This window comes from Cetorhinus maximus, chromosome 28, assembly GCF_964194155.1.
Source record: "Cetorhinus maximus chromosome 28, sCetMax3.hap1.1, whole genome shotgun sequence".
Lineage (NCBI taxonomy): Eukaryota > Metazoa > Chordata > Chondrichthyes > Lamniformes > Cetorhinidae > Cetorhinus > Cetorhinus maximus.
In genome coordinates, this window is record NC_135906.1 from 15,535,232 (window position 1) to 15,558,736 (window position 23,505).

The following is a 23,505-nucleotide window of genomic DNA, read 5'->3' on the forward strand; positions in this document are numbered from 1 at the left end:
ATTTATAAGTTTCAGCACTAAGGTTACCTTGTCGCTACACTTTCTGATGACAGTCGCCAGTTCGGAGACCACCATATCAATGCACTTCAGGCACGGCTCCTTCAACTTGTGCACCTGCTTTTTCACTATGGCTTCGAATGCCATGTCTGGGGTGAAGAGCCCCGTCCTACACACAGCAAGCACAGAACGGAGAAAACAGGGGCAGGATCGGGGCAATGTGGAAACAGAGACACCAAGAGAGAGCGAGCAAGAGAACATAGAAGGGGGAAGAAAACAAAAATAGACAGAATGCAAGAGAGTTAGCATGTCCATCATCAAGATCAGCAAACTGAACCAAGACAGGCCGTGTAGGCACTATGGGGCCAGTGAGGAAGAGTCATTTTCCAGGCTTCTGGAGCAAGGAGCAACTCGGCACTTAAATGCTGAACTCACTTCTCACCATTAACATTTCTTCAGTGGCTCAAGTGCATAACTAAAGGACACAAACCAGCCACAAACTGTGCCCCTGGGGTGGGAGAGAGGGGGAAATTATAAATAGATACATATTGCCTTCAGCTCCAACTGTCTACGTAATACAGAGCCTGGAGTGGGGAGAGCCATGGAGGCATGCTGCACCCTCAGCCAACTGTCCAACCACTGGCTGCTCAGTGGAGCCTCCTACCATCAGATAGGCTGTTTAGCTCAGTGACCCTCCAGTATCAGTATGACTGGTTCAAATACAGGATGTGTTACAGAAAACCAAGTACGTGATCCTCCTCCCAGCTCACAGCACTCGCACAGGACACAGTCTGCTCAGTTTGCTTATCCCTGCTTAGTAATGCATGCACCATTACTTCTCACAAACCACTATACCTGCTTTGTGTTCCTTTAGCTTGAAGTTTGTTTGTTTTTTTTTGGGGGGGGGGTCCTTTTAGTAAATCAACTGAAACAATAAATTCAACCTATTGCAAATATAACAAAAACAGGACCTACGTAGGAAGGGAGAATTTTCTCAGTGCTGGTGCCGGGACTAAATAGCTCAGAACCTGTGACACCAGTTGTCTAAATATTGAAAAGACAGTGTCTTTAACTGGTCACTCCAATAACATGACACCAGATTTGCTTCAGGACTGGATTAACTGGTTTAAGTCACTAACTCAAACTAAATGACGACAGCTGTTAGACTAGTTTCAACGGACCTGAATATTCTATGTACCAAAAGATTACCAGAGCAGGAGCAGCTCTAGCCCATTACACCCCCCCAAATACAAACCTTCAGATAAATTCATTTATCCAAATGTAACGGCACGAGTTAAATCATTTCTCAGGTAGAGGGCCACATTGTGACCTGTTCATTACCTGGGCCATTCTAGGAAAGAGGCCGGATTCTGAATGATACCCTGGGGCAGCTGAAGGAACACGCAGCAAGTCTAATGCATTACTGTTTACGCAATTCAGATATCTGCACCAGGGCTCAAACACTTGGGAGAGTCAACTTAGTGAATTAGCATCAACCCAACACACAAAAATACACAGCCTCCATCGACACTCAGGAAGACTCTCTCTCTCTCTCTTGGACTATGTTTCTACAGTAAAGCACACATTTAAACTGTTCTACATCTCCAGGCACTTAAGCGGACGAAGGGAACATCAGTAAACCTATAAGGGCTGTGTCTGACGTCACAATTCATTGCCTCAGTGCACTCATGCACCGGGGGCGGTGGGGGTGGGGAAAGAGGGACGGAAGAAAGGAGAGGAGGGGGACCCAGTTTTAGGAGGGGGAGGGGGGCGGAGAGAGAATGGGGTGGGGGGGAGGGACAGGAGAAGGGGACCAAGGGGGAGGGACAGGAGAGGAGAGGGGGACCCGGGGGGTGGCGGGTGGTAACGGGACGACGGGGACAGGGATCCGGGGGAGGGACGGGAGAGGAGATGGGGACCCAGGGAGAGGAGAGGGGGACCAAGGAGGAGGGACCCAGGGGCGGGTGGGGGGGGGGGGGGGGGGGAGAGCAGGAGCAGACAGGGGTAGGGAGGGACTGGTGGGAGGGACCAGGACTGTGCAATTTGCAATTAACAGCCAGGTCCCCCATCTCTGTCTCTCTCCATCTCTCAAAGATGTTACTCAGAAAGGAATCATTGACTCATGTCCTTTGCACTCTCCAACCAAGTGCTCTCCACACTGTGCTGGGGCTGGTAGCTGAGGCTATGGGTTAATCCAGGCACAATATGTTCCTGGTTCCCTGTGACCCGGTTGCTCCTCAGGCACAGCAGACAGTTTAAATGTTAGATCATGCACACACAATGACACAGTATAAGCTGCTGGTGCGAGGCAAGGCAAGGCGAGCCTCTAAGGCAGAGATACCTTGAGTGTGCACTGTCTGACTGTGTTTACCAACTCCTGGATAACCATGTCCACACACTTCAAACACGGTGCTTTCAGCTTCACCACCTGCTTTTTCACTATTGCTTCAAACGCCAAGTCCGGGGTGAAGAGCCCCGTTCTACAGCCAGGGGGAGGGAGAGATAAAAAGCAAAACAAAAAGGAAAAGCAAGTCAACACAACACGAGGAAGAACACAAGACCAGCGAAGTCTCTACAAAGCATTTAGTTGGACTTTGATTTGATTCCCCAAATGTGCTGGGTTTTGGTTCCGCAGGTGGGTCAGTCTTCAGGAGATTGCAGGAATGTTATTGCACTACCACACACAGCTCATCGTTCAGATCGCAATCAGGAAGAACCCTTCACCTCCAACCATCAACTCACTCAGCAGAGAGAGTAACTGGGACCATCCGGGTCTTTAATTATATACAGCATGTTACATTTACCCATGGGAATTTAAGGCAATTAAGACGTTTAACTGGATTTAAGGACCAAGACGAACAACACAACGTCTCCCTAACTCTGTGGGAGCACACGCCCCCTCCACAGACCACCCTCCCTCCGCACACTGCCCCTCCCCTCCGCACACTGCCCCTGCCCCTCCCCCCCAACACACGCCCCCCTCGCCCCCCAACACACCGCCCTCCCTCCCCCCGCACACTGCACCCCCCCCCGCCCCCTCCCCCCACCACAGATGCACACGACCCCCCCCCACCGCCGCAGGCACACAACCCCCTCCCCCCCTCCGCAGTCTCACACACACACACTGCCCCCTCCCCCGCAGGCTTGCATCACATTCGAATGAATGAAGCTAAACAAACAAGGCTCACAAAAACAGTGCAAATATAAAAAAGGTGTTAAACAGGGAAGACAGGCGAGGCGGGAAAGCTTCGTTAGATTACTTGTCCACAAACCCGACTGAAAGATCAGTAACTATTGATTAGAGCAACATTCCCAACCCAAACCTGTGCAACTCAAGAGGAAAAGATTATTTTGCCCTTACTGCACCCACCTTCACCTGTACCGTGTTTATAGAGAATGTTGTATGAGGCATTTTACAAACACATTTACTATGACTGAGAACTTGATCTAGGGGTTTTTAGTTGAACCCTAGATAAGTATGACTCAGTTGCTACAAATAAATCCTGCACCATTAAGCAACTGATCGAGCTGCGCCCTGTTCAAATCACACTACACCATACACTGTTAAATGGGCCATCATCAACATTCCTTTAAGCTGTTTGGGTGCACAGGCTATATCTGATGTTACATACTGTGAAACCACATTTAATGGGATAGTGCACTGAAAAATAAACAGCCACACATAAAGATCAACTTTTTAAAGGGAACGCTGCACCATTTGCTATGTGGACAATGCACTGGTCCGGACAGTTCTGGACTCTTGCAATGTAGAGTTTGTTCCTTTTACCTTCTCCCTCTCCCCACACCAAAGTGAGTTTAATTCTAACTGTACTCCTTCAGCTATCAACGTTCATGTGGCCAACAATACTTGCCTGACACCATGGATATTTTTGATTGCATAGCTGATCTCTCTTCTCAGCTCCTTCTCATCAAACTCCATCTGCATAGAGAATACAAATTACAATTACAATGCTGAGCAGCTATGACGGGAGATAAAGGGATGGAGGGAAAATTCAGAATCAGGCCGACGTTGATCGAAGACGCTTCAAATAGCCATTAGTTTCCCCCCAGCAGTGCCTTACCTTCACCAGCTCAAACGGGAATCGTTCATGGAAGATGCGGTTAATTCTTGCACCTCCAGACAGTTCCACTGTATCCACCTGGTCACCTGAGCCTTCAATTCTCTTCTCAAAATCCACCCCAAACTGTTGCACCATCCTGAGGGCCAGAAAATGAGCAGTGAAAGAGAGACTTCTGTTCCCGCACAGTAGTGAGATCGTATGTGGGCAAATACAATAAACCGTTTTCCACAGCCTGATCCCATTAACACCAATAAGGTTATGAAGCTATTTTTGGTGGTGTAGAGTGTTAAAGGAGGAATGTTGACCAGGACACTTGCTGCTCCAACAATAGTGCCATGGAATCTTCAATGTCTGTATGAACAGGCAGACAGGGTCTTAATCAAATGGCTTACCCAAAAGGCCAGCACCTCAATCCAACGATGCAACTGTTAGTCTAGATTATTCTGGGCTTGAACCTACAACCTCCTGGCTCAGAGGCAAGAGTGTTATCACTGAACTGACACAATGAAAAACAGAAACATAGAAAGATCAGTGCACAGAGAGGCCGCCCAGCCCATGGCCTTCATGCTACAAGCTCCCATTAGAGATGTTTAGGTGTGGATAGGTGCATCAGGAAACTAAAGAGACTGATGAAATGAGAAGAACAATCAATTGTGGGTGCACAGCATCCAAATTTACCAAGTAATTGTAACATGTGTTTATCAGCTGGATAGTGAGCAAGTGTCGGCAGCTGCTTAACTACACTCATTCCAGCACCAAACTGAATCCTGAATATCGCTCATAATTCTGGGACACACAGTTTCCCAAAAGGGTCAATCCACAGGCAACAGCAGCAGGGTGGGGAGGGGGAGACACACGAGATGGGCAGGTCACACGAGATGACAGGAAACCATGCAGCAGCTGACTGCCCTTCAGTGCAAAACTCCGTGCAGCCCTAGCTTGTGCTTGCCCCACTTACTGGAGGAGTGCTTTGGTTTTCCTGGTGGGATCATCTGGCCGGAAGTTTTTATATTCCTCAACCTCCTTCTCCAGGGACAGCATCTGACTCTGTAACTTGTTCCTCAACGCAGGCAAGGTTTCACGGATGTGGTTCGTCAGTTGCTGGGTTACAAATAAAAATACAATGAAAAAACAAACTGCAGCAGCAGCACAAACTGGAAGATCACGCTGACGTTGTCTACTGATACATGTGCCCACACTGCCCATGAGTGACCAGTGTGCATGCCCATGCCAACTAATGACACAGCGCAGTGAACACCCACCCCCTCCAAAAACGTAATAACTTTCTGCTTGTAATTGCAACCTCCTGCTGTGATTGGATTGTGACACCTCAGACATTAATATCACTTCACAACATGCCAACACTATTCAACTATGTAGGGCTTCTTCCCCACAGGAGTGACCAAAGGTGGGCCCAACAGCTTCAGAACACAAACTCAGGAACGTATCAAAAAGCAGGGTTTAAACATTGGCCATTCACCGTCTTCAGTACAAACTCATTAAGGCTCAGTTCTGGGGTAGGCGGACAATGAGATCCCAGTGTAGCATCAGCTCAGTTAGTGAAGCAGACAGAAACAGAAGTCAGGGTCCCAGCACCTGATCACTATGCAGTAACTCTAACAGGACATTGCTGGTATGTGGGTCAGGTACAGCAAAAATAGTTACTAAAGACCATTGTCATTCACTGCACAGGCTTACCATGCAAGTTTGGGCCTTTGAACAAGGTACGAACTAAGGAATAAAAACAGAAAATGCTGGAATAACTCAGCAGGTCTGACAGCATCTGTGGAAAGAGAAAGAGGTAACATTCAGAGTCTGTAAGACTCTTCTTCAGAGCTAAAGAGAAGTAGGAATGTGATGGAATTCATACAGTTTAAGGGGGGTGGAGCAAGTAAAGCAAGATAGAAGGTCAGCGGTAGGTGGGGGCTAAGAAGAGATGGACAAAGATGTCATCAACATAAGACAAAGGGAGCGTTAATAGTACTGGTAAGGGCTAAAGAAGGTGCTGATAGTGGCATAAAGGTAAGAAAGCAGAATTTGATAACAACAGAACAAGGGTCAGCACTCTGTGAAAGAACAACATGGAACAAGTAACAGATGGCCCTGTAGGGGGTGGGGCGGGGGGAGGGGGCAGTGGTTGGGGAAAAAGGATAGAAAAAAGGGATAAAACAATGAATAAATGAATTAAAAAAATAGAAAATAAAAATACATTTTAAAAAAAGGGATTAAGAAAGCGGTGAAGAGAGAGTGTTAACGGTCTGAAGTTGTTGAATTCAATGTTAAGTCCGGAAGGCTGTAAAGCGCCTAATCGGAAGATGAGGTGTTGCTCCTCCAGTTTGCGTTGGGCTTCACCGGAACATTGCAGCAGGCCAAGGACGGACATGTGGGCATGAGAGCAGGGTGGAGTGTTGAAATGGCAAGTGACAGGAAGGCCTGGGTCATGCTTGCAGACAGACCAAAGGTGTACCACAAAGCGGTCATCCAGTCTGCATTTGGTCTTTCCAATGTAGAGGAGACCACAATGGGAGCAGCGAATGCAGTAGACCAAATTGAAGGAAGTGCAAGTCAAGCGCTGCTTCACCTGAAAGGAGTGTTTGGGCCCTTGGACGGTGAGGAGGGAAAAGGTAAAGGGGTAGGTGTTGCACCTTCTGCGATTGCAATGCGAAGGTGCCGTGAGAGGGGGATGAGGTGTTGGGGGTGATGGAGGAGTGGACCAGGGTGTCCCGGAGGGAACAGTCCCTACGGAATGCCGACAGGGGGCGGGGGGGAGGTTGAGGGGAAGATGTGTTTGGTGGTGGCATCATGCTGGAGTTCGCAGAAATAGCGGAAGATGATCCTTTGAATGTGGAAGCTGGTGGGGTGAAAAGTTTGGACAAGGGGGACTCTATCATGGTTCTGGGAGGGAGGGGAAGGTGTGAGAGCAGAGGCGCAGGAGATGGGTTGAATACGGCTAAGGGCCCTGTCAACCACTGTGGGTGGGAAACCCCGCTTAAGGAAGGATGGAAGGCTTGCCAGAAGCACCATTTTGGAAGTGTCATCATCGGAACAGATGCGACGGAGGCGAAGGAACTGAGAGAATGGGATGGAGTCCTTACAGGAAGCGGGGTGTGAGGAGCTGTAATCGAGGTAGCTGTGGGAGTCGGTGGGTTTGTAATGAATATAGGTGGACAGTCTATCACCAGAAATGGAGACTGAGGTCAAGGAAAGGAAGGGAAGTGTCGGAGATGGACCATGTGAAGGTGAGACAGGTGGAAATTGGAAGCAAAATTGATAAATTTTTCCAGGTCCAGACGAAAGCATGAAGCAGCACCGAAACAGTCATCAATGTACCCAAAAAAGATAGAGTTGTGGGAGGGGGCCTGAGCAGGACTGGAACAAGGAATGTTCCACATACCCCATAAAGAGACAGGCATAACTGGGGCCCATGTGGGTACCCATAGCCACACCTTTTATTTGGAGGAAGTGAGACAAATTTAAGAAGAAATTGTTTAGAGACAGAACAAGTTCAGCCAGACAGAGGAGAGTGGTGATGGACGGGGATTGCTCGGGCCTCTGTTTAAGGAAGCGGAGAGCCCTCAGACCATCCTGGTGGGGGATGGAGGTGTTGGACATCCATACTGAAGAGGAGGGGGCCAGGGCCAGGGAACCGGAATTGTTGATATGATGTAGGGCATCAGAGGAATTGTGGATGTAGGTGGGAAGAGACAGGAAAAGGGGAGAGAGATGGAGTCAAGATAGGAAGAAACGAGTTCTGTTGGGCAGGAACAGGCTGACACGATCGGTCTGCCGGGACAGTCCTGTTTGTGGATTTTGGGGAGAAGTGGGCTGTCCGGGCTTGAGAGTCTATGAGCTTGGAAGCTGTGGAGGGAAGATCTCCAGAGGAGATGAGGTTAGTGACAGTCCTGGAAATAATGGCTTGATGTTTGGTGGTGGGGTCATGGTCCAGGAGGAGGTAGGAGGAAGTGTCTGAGAGTTGGCACTCAGCCTCTGTGAGGTTGAGGTCAGTATGCCAGACAACAACAGCACCACCCTTGTCAGCAGGTTTGCAACTATGGAACTTTATCCTGGCTCGTACAGTCAGCACCTTCAAGGAAGAAGTTATCAAAAAATTCAGGTGCTCATGTGCCAATAATAGATGAGCATAGTCAGTGTACCCTTCCATGCCCCCAGACAAGAGCACACGTGCTGGGAAACACACAGCTTTGCCCAGTCCCTCACCTGATTCAGTATTTTCTGCAAGTGTGGGGTCCCCATGCGATCAGCCATGTGCCGGTATGAGGGGTGAGACAGGAAAAACTTCCTCTCAGCCGCCAGGGCTGCACGGATATCCTTCTTACCATCAATATCTTTCTGGCTTCTGTTCACCACGCCAATGTAGCCTGCAAGGAATGGAATATGATGGTTACAGCCTAGATACAGATATAGGTGAACAGATTACCATTTTAGTTAAAACCTTTTTTGGCATTTGTAATCATTAAATACAGGTTGCTGGTGCTGAGAATTGAAACACTTCCTATTTCAGACACTCATTGCCAATATCAAACACTCCAAGCTTGCAAGATGAGCTAGGGCTAGAGCCCCATTTACAAAATTACTAATAGGGCCAATCTTATAGCACGTGAAGCTATACGAATCCTGATGTTATATTGGTCGGTGAAGGCAAGATTGCAGTAGGTTGTAGTGGAGAACCCATTAGCACGTTGAGGAAATGGAACGTATTAGACTGTTCCATCTCAAAAGTAAATTGAAATGTGGGATGGAGTATATTAAAGTGTGTAAGGAAATCCTTACATGTAGCTGCAGATTCACAAATCAAACGTATTATCTGCATATCAGAAATATGCACAAGGTAGGTGGTTAGGGCTCATTCTGTCAAAAGCAAGTTTTTCGTGGAAACCAACAAAAGTGTTAGCGAGGGGATCTAATGGCGACACCATTTATTTGCCGTACATGGTGCTATCAAAACAGAACCTGACTGCGTGAGTTGCTAAGTTCATAAGTTCAATGAATCCAGATTCAGAAAATGGCACTGCGTCTATATATTGCCGTGATATAAAAACATGATGCTAATATCAATGGTTTCCTTCAGAAGTATGTTCGCTAACAATATGTAGGTCACAATTAGTCTTCACGAAGGTAAAGGAATCATTCACTGTATATTTGGGAAAACTCACTAAGACCTGGCTGTAGTAATTCAAGTCAAGTGTTTGGTCGGTTCATCTGCGTACAGCTGGTCATTCATAATAATGGGACATGACTTGAGTCTTCAGCAGCCCATACATGCATGGATGTAACGAGCCATAAGGATGAATCTGATCATATACATCACAAAGCAGCGTGTTACTATTAAGCAAGTCTAACAAACACTTTTGTAACTTGCTTTCAAGAAAGCCCGTGTAGACATGCTTATCAGCTTGAGGGGAACTTGCAGGTGGTGCTGTTCCCATTCGTCTGCTGCCCTTGCCCTTCTAGGTGGTAGAGGTCACAGGTTTGGAAGGTGCTGTCAAAGGAGCCTTGGTGAGATGCCGCTGTGCATCTTGTAGATGGTACACACTGCTGCTACTGTGCATCAGTATGGAGGGAGTGAATGTTTGTGGATGGGGTGCCAATCAAGCGAGCTGCTTCGACCTGGATGGTGCCCAGCTTTTGTTGTTGTCTGCACTCATCCAGACAACTGGAGATTATTCTATCACACTCCTGACTTGTGCCCTGTAGATAGTGGACAGGTTCTGGGGAGTCAGGTGGTGAGTTACTCGCCACAGGATTCCTAGCCTCTGACCTGCTCTTGTAGCCACAGTGTTTATACGGCAAATCCAGTTCAATTTATGGTCAATGGCAACCCCTTGGATGTTGATATTGAGGGATTCAGTGACGGTAATGCCACTGAATGTCAAAGGGGCCATGGTTAGATTCTCTCTTGTTGGAGATGATCACTGCCCTGGCATGAAGTTACTTGCCACTTATTATCTCAAGCCTGAGCATTGCTGAATATGGATACGGACTGCTTCAATAGCTGAAGAGTCATGAATGGTGCTCAACATTGCACAATCTGTGAACATCCCCACTTCTGACCTTATGAAGAAGAGAAAGTCATTGATGAAGAAGCGGAAGATGGTTAGGCCCAGGACACTACCTGAGGAACTCCTGCAGCGACTTCCGGGGACCAAGATGATTGACCTCCAACAACCACAACCATCTTCCTTTGTGCTAGGTATGACTCCAACCCATGAAGAATTTTCCCCGATTCCCATTGACTCCAGTTTTGCTAGGGCTCCTTGATGCCATATTCGGTCAAATGCTGTCTTGATGTCAAGGGTAGTCACTCTCACCTCACCTCGGGAGTTTAGCCCTTTTGCCCATATTTGAACCAAGGCTGTATTGAGGTAATAAGCTGAGTGACACTGGCAGGGCCCAAACTGAGCATCAGTCAGCAGTTTATTGCTAAGCGTCACTTGATAGCGCTGCCGACGACCCCTTCCATTAATTTGCTAATGATTGAGAGCAGACTGATGGGGCAGTAATTGGCCATGTTGGATCTGTTGTGGTTTTTGTGTGGAGAACATGCCTGGGCAATTTTCCACATTGCCTGGTAGATGCTAGTGTTATAAGTGTACCTGAACAGCTTGGCTAGTTCTTGGTGTGGCTAGCTCTGGAGCAAAGATCTTCAGTACTACTGCCGGAATATTGTCATGGACCATAGCCTTTGCAGTATCCAGTGCCTTAAGCCGCTTCTTGATATCATGTGGAGTGAACTGAATTGGCTGAAGACTGGCACCTGTGATGCAGGGGGCCTCTGGAAGAGACCAAGATGGATTATCCATTTGGCACCTCTGGCTGAAGATTGTTGTGAATGTTTCAGCCTTATCTTTTGCACTGATGCACTCGGCTCCCCCATCATTTGAGGATGGGGGTATTTGTGCAGCCTCCTCCTCCAGTGAGCTGTTTAATTGTCCACCACCATTCATGTATGCAAAAAGGAATATGTCCAAGCCTTGCGCCTCTTTTTGAATTACTCAGGTGTTGGGGGAGCCTATAGTTCCCTGTTGCTTTGCCCATGGCAACGCCTTGACCAGAGCTGACTTGTCAACCAATCAGCACCCTTCTCTCCTGTAGTATGAACTGTGATCATCTGAAATTTGGCACTCGTGTTTGTGCTGATGAGTGCACGATGAAAAGCTTCAGCAAAATAGCTCTCTTCAGCAAGATTCAAGTTCTGTACTACCGAGCGACTGTTGGTAAATGTCATTGACACGGAGAAGGATTTATATATTTTGGTTATTGAGGCACTAGAGAAGGTGCAAAAAAGATTTAAAAGAACTGAGAGATTATGGACATCAGGAAGAATTGAAAAGGCTGGAATTAATTTCTTTTCAAAAGAGAAGACTGATAGAGGTGTTTAAGATTATGAAAGGGATTGATTGAGTAGATGTAGAGATGATGCTTCCACTTGAAGCCAAGACCAGAACCAGGGGCCTTAAATATTAGAGTCACTAATAAATCCAAGAACGAATTCAGGAGAAAGTTCCTCACCAGGAGGTGGCGAGAATGTGGAACTTGTTACCATAGGGAGCAGCGTAGACACCTAAGGAAATGTACATGAGGGAGAAAGGAACAGAAGGTTATAATGATGGGGCTAGAGAGGAGGTTTGTGTGGATTATAAACTCTGGCATAATCCAAATGAGCTGATGGCCTGTGCTGAACTTACCCCTGCGAAGAGGAAGGAGCCGGTTTTCCAGTATGTCGCGGGCATCAGTCCCTTCATCCATCAGATCCAACTTTGTAATCACACCAATGACCCTTAAACCTGTGCAGAGAGGAGAGGTTTAGAGAGTTGATGATCCAGACAACATAGAATAAGGGAATCAGTCCCACTAATTGAAGTTAAAAATGCAAACAATTAACTTTTTGCATCTATGAACCAACGTTAAAAAGCAACTTCCTCTCAGTGCTGTTTAAACATCATTTTCAGTTCTACAATCAATAGCCACTTGTAGATTTTAGATTATAAGCTCAGGTACAATGACAGTAAAGACACAGAAGTCACCAGTCAGCTTAGCACTTAGGTAAGAAAGTGACTGGAGCCTCAGAATACTTGTCTCAGCTAATCCAGCCATAGGACCATGAATAAACTGCTCCATATTCCTGAGGATGAGATGATTCTGCTCTGTTAGAACTTGGAATTTCTTCCGACACGCTTAATGTTTGCTCAGGAGAGACAGACACAGGGTAAATCTAGGCCTGGTGTGATGGCAAGTCTGCAAGTTTTACAGTCACTTCAAAGAACTTCAAGAACACCAATGTTTTTCCAGAAGTGATGATTGTCTATCCAATGCCATTCCCTATCCTGTGGGAACAGGAATGTTGGAACCAGAAGACAAACAGACTTACCTTGTGGGTCAACCTCCTTGGCAATCTTGAGTGCATCTGAGTTGGCGAGGTCAGAGTTTGCTGGAGTGACAGCCAGGATGAGGCAGTTCTCTTTGCTGATAAACTGCATGATCATTTCTTTGATCTGGTGCTCTATATCAGCTGGCTGATCACCGACCGGCACCTTGGTGATACCCGGTAAATCAATCAATGTCAGATTTAAAACTAGCAAAAAAAAGGCAAGTGAAAAGACTGAATTAGGACCAACAATTATAGAAAAACCAAGCAAAGTGAGGAAAACGTATTCCTGCAAAATACTGAACCCACCCCCCCCACCCCACCCCCCGCCCGGCCCGCTGCCCTCACCTTAAATCAAAATAATTCAGTGTGTTTCTTGCTCAGCAACTGCAGGTTTGAATTACAGGCAGATCTGCGTGAGCCCCTGGAAAGCTGTGTGTTGTTCATGGAATGACAGGAGCTGGGACCAGGTGACAGCAGAGTGACACACCCTATCCAAAGGGCCACAAGACCTGAACCATCAAGGCTGCAGTCACTGGGACTCGAGAATGTAGCTTAGTTACAGCTGCGAGTATCTGTTGATATTGCTCCCTCAGGGCTTATTGTAGTTCTGGTGATTATACCTCCTCTCTTTGAGTAGTTTGTGAATGCACAATAAACAGAGGGGATCACAGCTTACAAGCACCACTCGTATTCTGCAAGATCTCAAATAACCCTCGTCGCCTAGATCTGGTCAAGCAGTTTGAAGGCCCCACTCACCATGTGGGGAATGCACCCTCAGGTTGATGGGAATTGACGAGATCCCTTTATTGCTCCCAGTAACTCTGTCCGTCTCAGCTTCAATCTCCTGCCGAACCTCATCAAAATCTGTAAATTTCTTCCCTTTGCAGTGCAGAAACTCGGCATGCTCTGCAAGAGGAAACAAACCATTACATAGGTGTAGTCAGAGATCTAGTACCATGAGCACTCAAACACAATTAAGGACCCTTCAGATAAACAGGAGGATTACAGTCTTTTCAAAAATTACTATTAAAATCCCACCAACCAAAATCCCTTCAAACCAAAATTACATCCTTAGTGCACTCATTGGTCCAGCGGTATGATTCACACTTTGGGTTGCTAGTAGGAACACACAAGATTTCCTGGGTTCAAATTGCATTCAAACCATTGTTTAGCAGAGAGCGGCACGAGTTAAAACACAGGACCCAAGAGGCCACAGGGAGACTGCGAAGAGAGGATAAAGAGCAAGCCTGAGGGGAAGACTGCGGAGAGAGGATAAAGAGTGAGCCTGAGGGGGAGACTGTGGAGAGAGGATAAAGAGCGAGCCTGAGGGGGAGACTGCGGAGAGAGGATAAAGAGCGAGCCTGAGGGGGAGACTGCGGAGAGAGGATAAAGAGCGAGCCTGAGGGGGAGACTGCGGAGAGAGGATAAAGAGCAAGCCTGAGGGGGAGACTGTGGAGAGAGGATAAAGAGCGAGCCTGAGGGGGAGACTGCGGAGAGAGGATAAAGAGTGAGCCTGAGGGGGAGACTGCGGAGAGAGGATAAAGAGCAAGCCTGAGGGGGAGACTGTAGAGAGAGGATAAAGAGCGAGCCTGAGGGGGAGACTGCGGAGAGAGGATAAAGAGCGAGCCTGAGGGGGAGACTGCGGAGAGAGGATAAAGAGCGAGCCTGAGGGGGAGACTGCGGAGAGAGGATAAAGAGCGATTCTGAGAGGGAGGCAGCGGCGAGAAAATAAAGAACCATTCTGAGGGGAAGGCTGCGGAGAGAGGATAAAGAACAAGTCTGAGAGAGAGCAGGGAGACTGCGGAGAGAGGATAAAGAGCAAGTCTGAGAGGGAGACTGGAAGTTAAGGCCACAATCAGATCAGCCATGATCTTACTGAATTGTAGAGCAGGCCCAAGGAGCTGAACAACCAACTGCTGCTCCTATTCCTTATGATCTTATCAGAAACACCTGGGGGGGGAAGGAACAAAGAGAGAGACAATGGCATAGTGGTAACAACATGACCAAAACTCTAGAGGCCCAGGCTAACGCTATGGGGACATGGGTTCAAATCCCACTAGGGCAGCTGAAATTGTGAGCACCTCTCAGTGATGGTGACTCTGAAACTTCATTGTTTGCCCTTTATGGACAGAAACCTGCCATCCTTACCTGGTCTGACCTACACGTGACTCCAGACCCCCAGCAATCTAGCTGACTTTTAACTGCCCTCTAAAATGGCCACGCAATTAGGGATGGGCAACAAATGCTGGATTTTCCAGCGATACCCACATCCTATGAAAGAATTTAAACAGTACACGGTGACCACAGCATCGATTGTGTTAAGACGGAGGTGTGTTCGGAAGGGGTCGGCGGCGGTGGGGAGGGGTGGGGAGGAAGGGGTCGGCGGCGGTGGGGAGGGGGGGGGAGGAAGGGGTCGGCGGCGGTGGGGAGGGGGGAGGAAGGGGTCGGCGGCGGTGGGGAGGGGGGAGGAAGGGGTCGGCGGCGGTGGGGAGGGGGGAGGAAGGGGTCGGCGGCGGTGGGGAGGGGGGAGGAAGGGGTCGGCGGCGGTGGGGAGGGGGGAGGAAGGGGTCGGCGGCGGTGGGGAGGAAGGGGTCGGTGGCGGTGGGGAGGGGGGAGGAAGGGGTCGGCGGCGGTGGGGAGGGGGGAGGAAGGGGTCGGCGGCGGTGGGGAGGGGGGAGGAAGGGGTCGGCAGCGGTGGGGAGGGGGGAGGAAGGGGTCGGCGGCAGTGGGGAGGGGGGAGGAAGGGGTCGGCGGCGGTGGGGAGGGGGGAGGAAGGGGTCGGCGGCGGTGGGGAGGGGGGAGGAAGGGGTCGGCGGCGGTGGGGAGGGGTGGGGAGGAAGGGGTCGGCGGCGGTGGGGAGGGGGGAGGAAGGGGTCGGCGGCGGCGGTGGGGAGGGGGGAGGAAGGAAGGGGTCGGCTATTTGAGAGGGCCAGCTGGACTTTAAACATCTAGTTAGTTGTAAGTCACTGACCAGTTGCATGCACTGCTGTCTCCAAACCATGGCAACACCCAGAGGTACACTTACCCGTTTTTGCATTGATGAGCTGCAGGACGAGTGGCCGGCGAGTGACAATTCCAGAGCCACGAGGAAGGAAATCCCTGAAAATAAAGACAGCAATGAGCATTTCTTGCACTGATTAGTGACCACCAAGAATCACCACTCAGAAGCGATAGGACATCTGCAGAAAGCAGCAGGGAGACTTGAAAATACTCCCTGATACAGTACAGAATAAGCAGTACAATACCACTACGTTTCTGATAACACTCTGTATATAGTACAGAATCAGGAGGACATTCATACTGTACACAGGGAGTTTTCATTCAAACTAGACCTCAGAAGCTACAAAGCAGCAGTTAACAGATTGAAAGGAGAAAGCAGAATTGAGCAGAACAGTTTATACTGCTCTTCACCAACTGTAGAAGCTTAATGATGTGGGGAGGAATTGAGAGTAGATGGGAGGGGCTGGGGCAGAAGGGAGTGAAGCTGTGGATGGTGGAGGGGGGGTACAACTTGAGCCCTGTACACATTATTACATGGATCCATTCACCAATGGACAGTGTATAACCAACAGGGTGCTCAGAATGTGTTGTAACATTTGGCACAGCTGTTGTTGGCCAATCACAAACCACTCGGACGCGTAATGGATATTCACAATGAGCAAATGAGCCTATTGCTCCGAGCAGGACTGGCACTAAGCTGTCCCCCTCCCCCTTTCTCCCCGCCGGCCCCTTCCTCCCCCTTTCTCCCCGCCGGCCCCTTCCTCCCCCTTTCTCCCCGCCGGCCCCTTCCTCCCCCTTTCTCCCCGCCGGCCCCTTCCTCCCCCTTTCTCCCCGCCGGCCCCTTCCTCCCCCTTTCTCCCCGCCGGCCCCTTTCTCCCCGCCGGCCCCTTCCTCCCCCTTTCTCCCCGCCGGCCCCTTCCTCCCCCTTTCTCCCCGCCGGCCCCTTCCTCCCCCTTTCTCCCCGCCGGCCCCTTTCTCCCCGCCGGCCCCGTCCTCCCCCTTTCTCCCCGCCGGCCCCTTCCTCCCCCTTTCTCCCCACCGGCCCCTTTCTCCCCGCCGGCCCCTTCCTCCCCCTTTCTCCCCGCCGGCCCCTTCCTCCCCCTTTCTCCCCGCCGGCCCCTTCCACCCCTCTCCCCGCCGGCCCCTTCCTCCCCAGCGCAGATCCACCCCCCCCACTGCCAAAATCCCTCCCGTCACTCCAACCCCTTCCTCACCTCCCCCCCACACACTCCTCCCTCCCCACCACACACTCCGTCACCCCCTCCCTTGCGTCATACCTAAATCAGACCCATGTGAACCTCATTGTAAGCCTTTATGCAGCACCTGTCACTCTTGCCTAATCCAATCCCCAAGCCTATTTCAAGCAAACACAGCACAGGGAACAAGTTGCACCAGTGGGAGAAAACAACTCATGCTGAGTGAGCTCTACTGGAGTACAGTTCTTTTCACCACTTCCTCCTCAGCGGTACCTTCCCTAGACCTTGCTCAAACACTCGATCCTCCACTGCAAGTCTCTTATTCTCAACCAGAAATTAAGCCTCCTTTCAATATTAACAGAATCTGTTCCAAACCTGGGCACTGCTCAAAAGCACCATTGACCCCAGTGTTAAGTAAGGATACATGCAAGGCAGCAGTGGGCCAGCTGAGCTGACAGCTCCTAGAACCATAGAAAAGTTACGTTGCAGAGAGACCATTCAGCCCATTGTGTCTGTGGCAGCCAAAAAAGGGAAGAGGAACTAACTAGCTGCTCATTTTTAATCCCACTTTCCAGCACCTGGTCCTAACCCTGCAGGTTACAGCACTTCAGGTGCAGATCCTTTTAAATGGGTTGAGCGATTCAGCCTCAACCACCAACTTAGGCAGTGAATTCCAGACACCCACCACCCTCTGGGTGAAAAGGTTTTTCCTCACGTCCCCTCTAATCTTTCTACCAATCACCCTCAATCTATGCCCCCTGGTAATTGACCCCTCAGTTAGCAGAAACAGGCCTTTCCTGCCTACCCTATTTAAGCCCCTCAATTTTGTACACCTCAATTAGGTCACCCCTCAGCCTCCTCTGTTCTAAGGAAAACAACCCCAGCCTATCCAATCTCTCCTCACAGCTGCAATTTTCAAGCCCTGGCAACATTCTTGTAAATCTCCTCTGCACTCTCTCCAGAGCAATTATGCCCTTTCTGTAATGTGGTGACCAGAACTGTACACAAAACTCCAGCTGTGGCCTACCCAGCATTTTATACAGTTCCAGCATTACATCCCTGCTTTTGTATTCAATACCTCGTTCAGTAAAGGAAAGCACTCCATATGCTTTCTTTACCACCTAATTCACCTGTCCTGCCATCTGCAGGGACCTGTTGACATGCACTCCAACGTCTCTCACTTCCTCTACCCTTCCCATTTATTGTGCATTCCCTTGCTTTGTTTGTCCTCCCCAAATGCATTACCTCACACTTCTACAGATTGAATTCCATCTGCCACTTTTCCACCCACTCAACCAAACCATTGATATCATTCTGGAGACAACAACTATCCACTTCACTATCCAACTACACGGCCAATGTTTGGTGTCATCTGCAAATTTCCCAATCATACCTCCCATATTTTAGTCCAAGTCATTAATATATATAACAAACAGCAAAGGCCCTAACACTGAGCCCCTGTGGAATGCCACTGGAAATAGTTTTCCATTCGTAAAAACATCCATCAATCATTACCCTTTGTTTCCTGTCGCTGAGCCAATTTTGGATCCAACTCACCACCTTACCCTGTATCCCAAGAGATTTCACTTTCCTGACCAGTCTGCCATGTGGGACTTTATCAAATGTCTTTCTGAAATCCACGTAGACCACATCCACTACACTGCCCTCATCAATCCTCCTTGTTACTTCCTCAAAAAATTCTATTAAATTAGTAAAACACGATCTTCCCCTAACAAAACCATGCTGACTATCTCTGATTAATCCGTGCCTTTCTAAGTGACAGTTTATCCTGTCTCAGAATTAATTCCAATAATTTGTCCACAACTGAAGTCAGACTGACCGGCCCATAACTTTCTGGCCTATCCCTTGCACCCTTTTTAAATATTGTACAACGTTCACAGACCTCCAATCCTCTGGTACCCTGCCTGCATCTAGTGAGGATTGGAAAAGCATCCTCAGAGCATTCTCTTATTTCCTCCCGGGCCTCCTTAAACATCCAAGGATATAATCCATCTGGCCCTGGTGATTTATCCGCCTTCAAGGATGTCGGTCTCTCCAGTGCTTCCTCTCTTATGATACTTATTGTATCTCTCTCTCCTTCACCCCAGGCCCAGGCTCGCTCGCCCCCGCCTTGTCTGTCACAATCACTCTCCCCTCCCACCGCCCCGTCTCTCTCTCACTCTCTTTCTCACTTCCTCGACTCCTGGGACCCTGTGTCACCCTCTCCTGGGGCTCTGACTCTCTCTCCCTCCCTCTCCCCAGGCCCTGTCTGTCTGTCTCTCCCTCCCTCCCCCTCCCCCCCAGGCCCTGTCTGTCTGTCTCTCCCTACCTCCCTCTCTCTCCCCCCCAGGCCCTGTCTGTCTGTCTCTCTCTCTCATAAGAACTAGGGGCAGGAGTAGGCAATTCAGCCCCTCGAGCCTGCCCCGCCATTCAATACGATCATGGCTGATCTCATTTCGGCCTCAACTCTAATTTCCCGACTTCTCCCCATAACCTTTCAACCCGTTTCTAATTAAAAATCTGTCTATCTCCTCAAATTTATTCAGCGTCCCGGCAACCACTGCACTCTGAGGTAGTGAATTCCACAGATTCACGACCCTATGAGAAAAGTAATTCCTCCTCATCTCTGATTTCAATCTACCACCCCTTAGCCTAAAACTATGGCCTCTCGTTCTAGAATGCCCCACAAGGGGAAACATCCGCTTCACGTCTACTTTGTCTATCCCCTTTAGCATCTTATATATCTCAATTAGATCTCCTCTCATCCTTCTAAACCCTAGTGAGTATAGGCCTAAACTACTCAATCTCTCCTCATAAGACAAGCCCCGCATCCCTGGAATCAATCTAGTGAAAATCAATCTAGTGAACCTCCTCTGAACCCCTCTAATACAACTACATCCTTCCTCCAGTAAGAGGACCAAAACTGTGCAGTGCTCCATCTGCCAGATTTTGGCCAACTCGCCTAACCTGTCCATATCCAGTTGTAAATTTCATATTTCTTCATTGCAACTTACTTTCCCACCTATTTTAGTGTCATCTACAAATTTAGCTATAGTACCTTCTATCCCTGAATCCAAGTCATTCGAATAGATTGTTAATAGTTGGGGCCCAAGGACCCAACCCTGTAGCACCCACTCTCTCTCCCCATGCCCTCTCTCTCTCTCTCCGCCCCCAGGCCCTGTCTCTCTCTCTCTCTCTCCGCCCCCAGGCCCTGTCTCTCTCTCTCTCTCTCCGCCCCCAGGCCCTGTCTTCTCTCTCTCTCCGCCCCCAGGCCCTGTCTCTCTCTCTCTCCCTCTCTCCGCCCCCAGGCCCTGTCATTCACTCGCTCTCTCTCTCTCTTTCCGCCCCCAGGCCCTGTCTCTCTCTTTCTCTGCCCCCAGGCCCTATCTCTTTCTCTCTCTCTCTCTCTCTCTCCCACCCCCAGGCCCTGTCTCTTTCTCTCTCTGCCCCCAGGCCCTGTCTCTTTCTCTCTCTCTCTCTCTCCCCCACCCCCAGGCCCTGTGTCTTTCTCTCTCTCTCTCTCTCCCACCCCCAGGCCCTGTCTCTTTCTCTCTCTCTCTCTCTCTCCCACCCCCAGGCCCTGTCTCTTTCTCTCTCTCTCTCTCTCTCTCCCACCCCCAAGCCCTGTCTCTTTCTCTCTCTCTCTCTCTCTCTCTCCCACCCCCAGGCCCTGTCTCTTTCTCTCTCTCTCTCTCTCTCTCTCTCCCACCCCCAGGCCCTGTCTCTTTCTCTCTCTCTCTCTCTCCCACCCCCAGGCCCTGTCTCTTTCTCTCTCTCTCCCACCCCCAGGCCCTGTCTCTTTCTCTCTCCCACCCCCAGGCCCTGTCTCTTTCTCTCTCTCTCTCTCTCCCCACCCCCAGGTCCTGTCTCTCTCTCTCTCTCCCCCCACCCCCAGGCCCTGTCTGTCTCTCTCTCTCTCTCTCCACCCCCCCCACCCCCCTCTCAGGCCCTGTCTGTCTCTCGCCCCCGCCCCCCAGGCCCTGTCTGTCTCTCTCCCCACCCCCTGTCTGTCTCTCTCTCTCCCCCCCCACCACCCCCTGTCTGTCTCTCTCTCTCCCCCCCCCCACCCCTTGTCTGTCTCTCACTCCACCCACCCCCCCACCCCTGTCTGTCTCTCTCTCCACCCCCCCCAACCCCTGTCTGTCTCTCTCTCCACCCCCCCCAACCCCTGTCTATCTCTCTCTCCACCCCCCCCCAACCCCTGTCTATCTCTCACCCCCCCCAACCCCCAGTCTCTCTCTCACCCCCCCCACCCCCAGTCTCTCTCTCACCCACCCCCACTCTCTCTCTCACCCCACCCACCCCCAGTCTCTCTCTCACCCACCCCCACTCTCTCTCACCCCACCCCCAGTCTCTCAACCCCCCCACCCCCCACCCCCACTCTCTCTCACCCCACCCCCAGTCTCTCACCCCCCCCACCCCCCACCCCCAGTCTCTCACCCCCCCCACCCCCCACCCCCAGTCTCTCACCCCCCCCACCCCCCACCCCCAGTCTCTCACCCCCCCCACCCCCAGTCTCTCACCTCCCCCACCCCCCACCCCCAGTCTCTCACCCCCCCCCACCCCCAGTCTCTCTCTCACCCGCCCCACCCCCAGTCTCTCTCTCACCCCCCCCACCCCCAGTCTCTCTCTCACCCCCCCCACCCCCAGTCTCTCTCTCACCCCCCCCACCCCCAGTCTCTCTCTCACCCACCCCCACCCCCTCTCTCACCCCACCCTCAGTCTCTCACCCCCCCCCACCCCCAGTCTCTCACCCCCCCCACCCCCAGTCTCTCTCTCACCCCCCCCCACCCCCAGTCTCTCTCTCACCCCCCCCACCCCCAGTCTCTCTCTCACCACCCCGCCCACCCCCAGTCTCTCTCTCACCCCCCCCCACCCCCAGTCTCTCTCTCACCACCCCGTCTCTCTCACCCACCCCCAGTCTCTCTCTCACCCCCCCCAGTCTCTCTCTCTCACCCCCCCCCAGTCTCTCTCTCTCACCCCCCCCAGTCTCTCTCTCTCACCCCCCCCCCAGTCTCTCTCTCACCCCCCCCCAGTCTCTCTCTCACCCCCCCCCAGTCTCTCTCTCACCCCGCCCCCAGTCTCTCTCTCACCCCCCCCCCAGTCTCTCTCTCACCCCCCCCCCAGTCTCTCTCTCACCCCCCCCCCAAGTCTCTCTCTACCCCCCCCCCCCCCAGTCTCTCTCTCACCCCCCCCCCCAGTCTCTCTCTCACCCCCCCCCCAGTCTCTCTCTCACCCCCCCCCCAGTCTCTCTCTCACCCCCCCCCAGTCTCTCTCTCACCCGCCCCCCCCCCAAGTCTCTCTCTCACCCCCCCCCCCAAGTCTCTCTCTCACCCCCCCCCCCCAGTCTCTCTCTCACCCCCCCCCCAGTCTCTCTCTCACCCCCCCCCCAGTCTCTCTCTCTCTCTCACCCCCAGGCCCTGTCTGTCTGTCTCTCCTCAGGCCCTGTCCTCTCTCCGGCCTCCCACCTGCCGACGAAGTTCTCCAGCACCGAGCTTTTGCCGGCGCTCTGCCCGCCCACCACTGCGATCTGCGGCAGGTCGAGGTTGCAGCTCTGGCCGATCGAGCTGAAAGCGTCTTGCAGTTTGTTGACGAGCGGGATGAGATCCTCCATCCCCCGGTTCCCCATGTTGCGGCTCCGGGATTCACTCCCTCCCAGGGCCTGCGGCCTGCGCTTCCGCTCCCACCCTGGGCCAGGACTGTACTGACCCTCTGCCCATTCGCTAACGCAGCCGTCAATCATCCATATACAACCAATCATACCTTAGTTTCCCCAAAGGACCGCCTGGACTTCACTCACGTCAATCAGACTGAAGTCAAATCTGATTGGATTGTTTTCCATGGTTCTCATTGCCTCCCAAGCTGATTGGATCAATCAACCGTCAATTCTATTGTTCCCGCCTCTTCTCTCAGCAATTGGCTTCAGCTTTCTGCCAATCATCCAGGTCCAGCCGCTGATTGGTTTCCCACCCACACCTGAACTGTTTTCCCACCCTCCTTGCTGCTGAATGGCTGTTCTTCCTTATCAATCATTAACACTCGAATCGATTGGAGAATGATGAGGTCACCTGTAAATGTGCACCCACCCTCTGCAATTGTCAGTGTGGATGAGGAAGCAGGTGAACAGGCTGTACAATTCCATAGGCACAGCATTCCGAAGGCCAATCTCTTTATCATGAGAGGAATTGAACATAACAGGATGTTATGCTTCAGTTGTATAAGGAACATTGAGTACAGTTTTGGTTTCCTTATTTAAGGATGGATGCAAATGCATTGGAAGCAGTTCAACGGAATGTTATTAGATTGATACCTGGAATGAGCAGGTCGTCTTATGAGGAAAAGTTAGCTTGTTTCCACCAGAGTTTAGGCCAAATGGCCTACCTCTGCTCCTATTTTGTAGATACAGCAGACAGTAGGAATACAAATGGAAAATACTGTAGAGGGTGGAAATCTGAAATAAAATTAGGATATATTGGAAAAAAGCAGGTGGTCAGGCAGCATTTGTATAGAGAGAAACAGTCAACCTTTTATCAGGACTGGTAAAAGTTAAAGATATTACAGGTTTTAAGCAAGCATGTAGGCAGGGAAAAGTGGAGAAATAAACAAAAAGGTCTATGATGGTGTAGACAACACGAATGATTAAATGACAAAAAAGAAAATGATGCAGGAGAAAGGGAAGTGGTAATGAGTCAAGAAACAAAAAGTGGGTCTGGAAGATGTGTAAATGACAACCGCAGAACACAAGAAGAGCAGTAGACCATATGGCCCATTGAGCCTGCTCTGCCATTATGTATTCAATACTTCACATTCCTGCCTGCTTCCTATATAGAGACCAAAAAAA

The 23,505-nt window shown here is 50.6% G+C and overlaps 1 protein-coding gene across 8 annotated transcripts in view; it reads right to left on the reverse strand.

The window, feature by feature from the left end:
- The window catches only part of dnm2a (dynamin 2a), a 47,385-nt gene extending 25,005 nt beyond the window's left edge, over nucleotides 1–22,380 (reverse strand). For 3 of the 8 annotated variants that reach the window (XR_013573558.1, XR_013573559.1, XR_013573557.1), the window contains exons 1-10: nucleotides 22,133–22,380; nucleotides 15,494–15,567; nucleotides 13,225–13,374; nucleotides 12,469–12,672; nucleotides 11,786–11,884; nucleotides 8,298–8,458; nucleotides 5,038–5,180; nucleotides 4,080–4,215; nucleotides 3,870–3,937; nucleotides 2,339–2,477 (exon numbers count right to left, since the gene is read on the reverse strand). Coding sequence is in view for 5 of the 8 variants with exons in the window: in XM_078531247.1 (XP_078387373.1) it covers nucleotides 2,339–2,477; nucleotides 3,870–3,937; nucleotides 4,080–4,215; nucleotides 5,038–5,180; nucleotides 8,298–8,458; nucleotides 11,786–11,884; nucleotides 12,469–12,672; nucleotides 13,225–13,374; nucleotides 15,494–15,567; nucleotides 22,133–22,293 (1,335 nt within the window). In the remaining 3 variants the exon portion in view is untranslated. Of the gene's footprint in view, nucleotides 1–27; nucleotides 167–2,338; nucleotides 2,478–3,869; nucleotides 3,938–4,079; nucleotides 4,216–5,037; nucleotides 5,181–8,297; nucleotides 8,459–11,785; nucleotides 11,885–12,468; nucleotides 12,673–13,224; nucleotides 13,375–15,493; nucleotides 15,568–22,132 lie in introns of all 8 variants that reach the window. The other 5 variants (XM_078531247.1, XM_078531244.1, XM_078531246.1 and 2 more) reach the window with 2 other exon arrangements.
- Nucleotides 22,381–23,505: the final 1,125 nt, after the last annotated feature.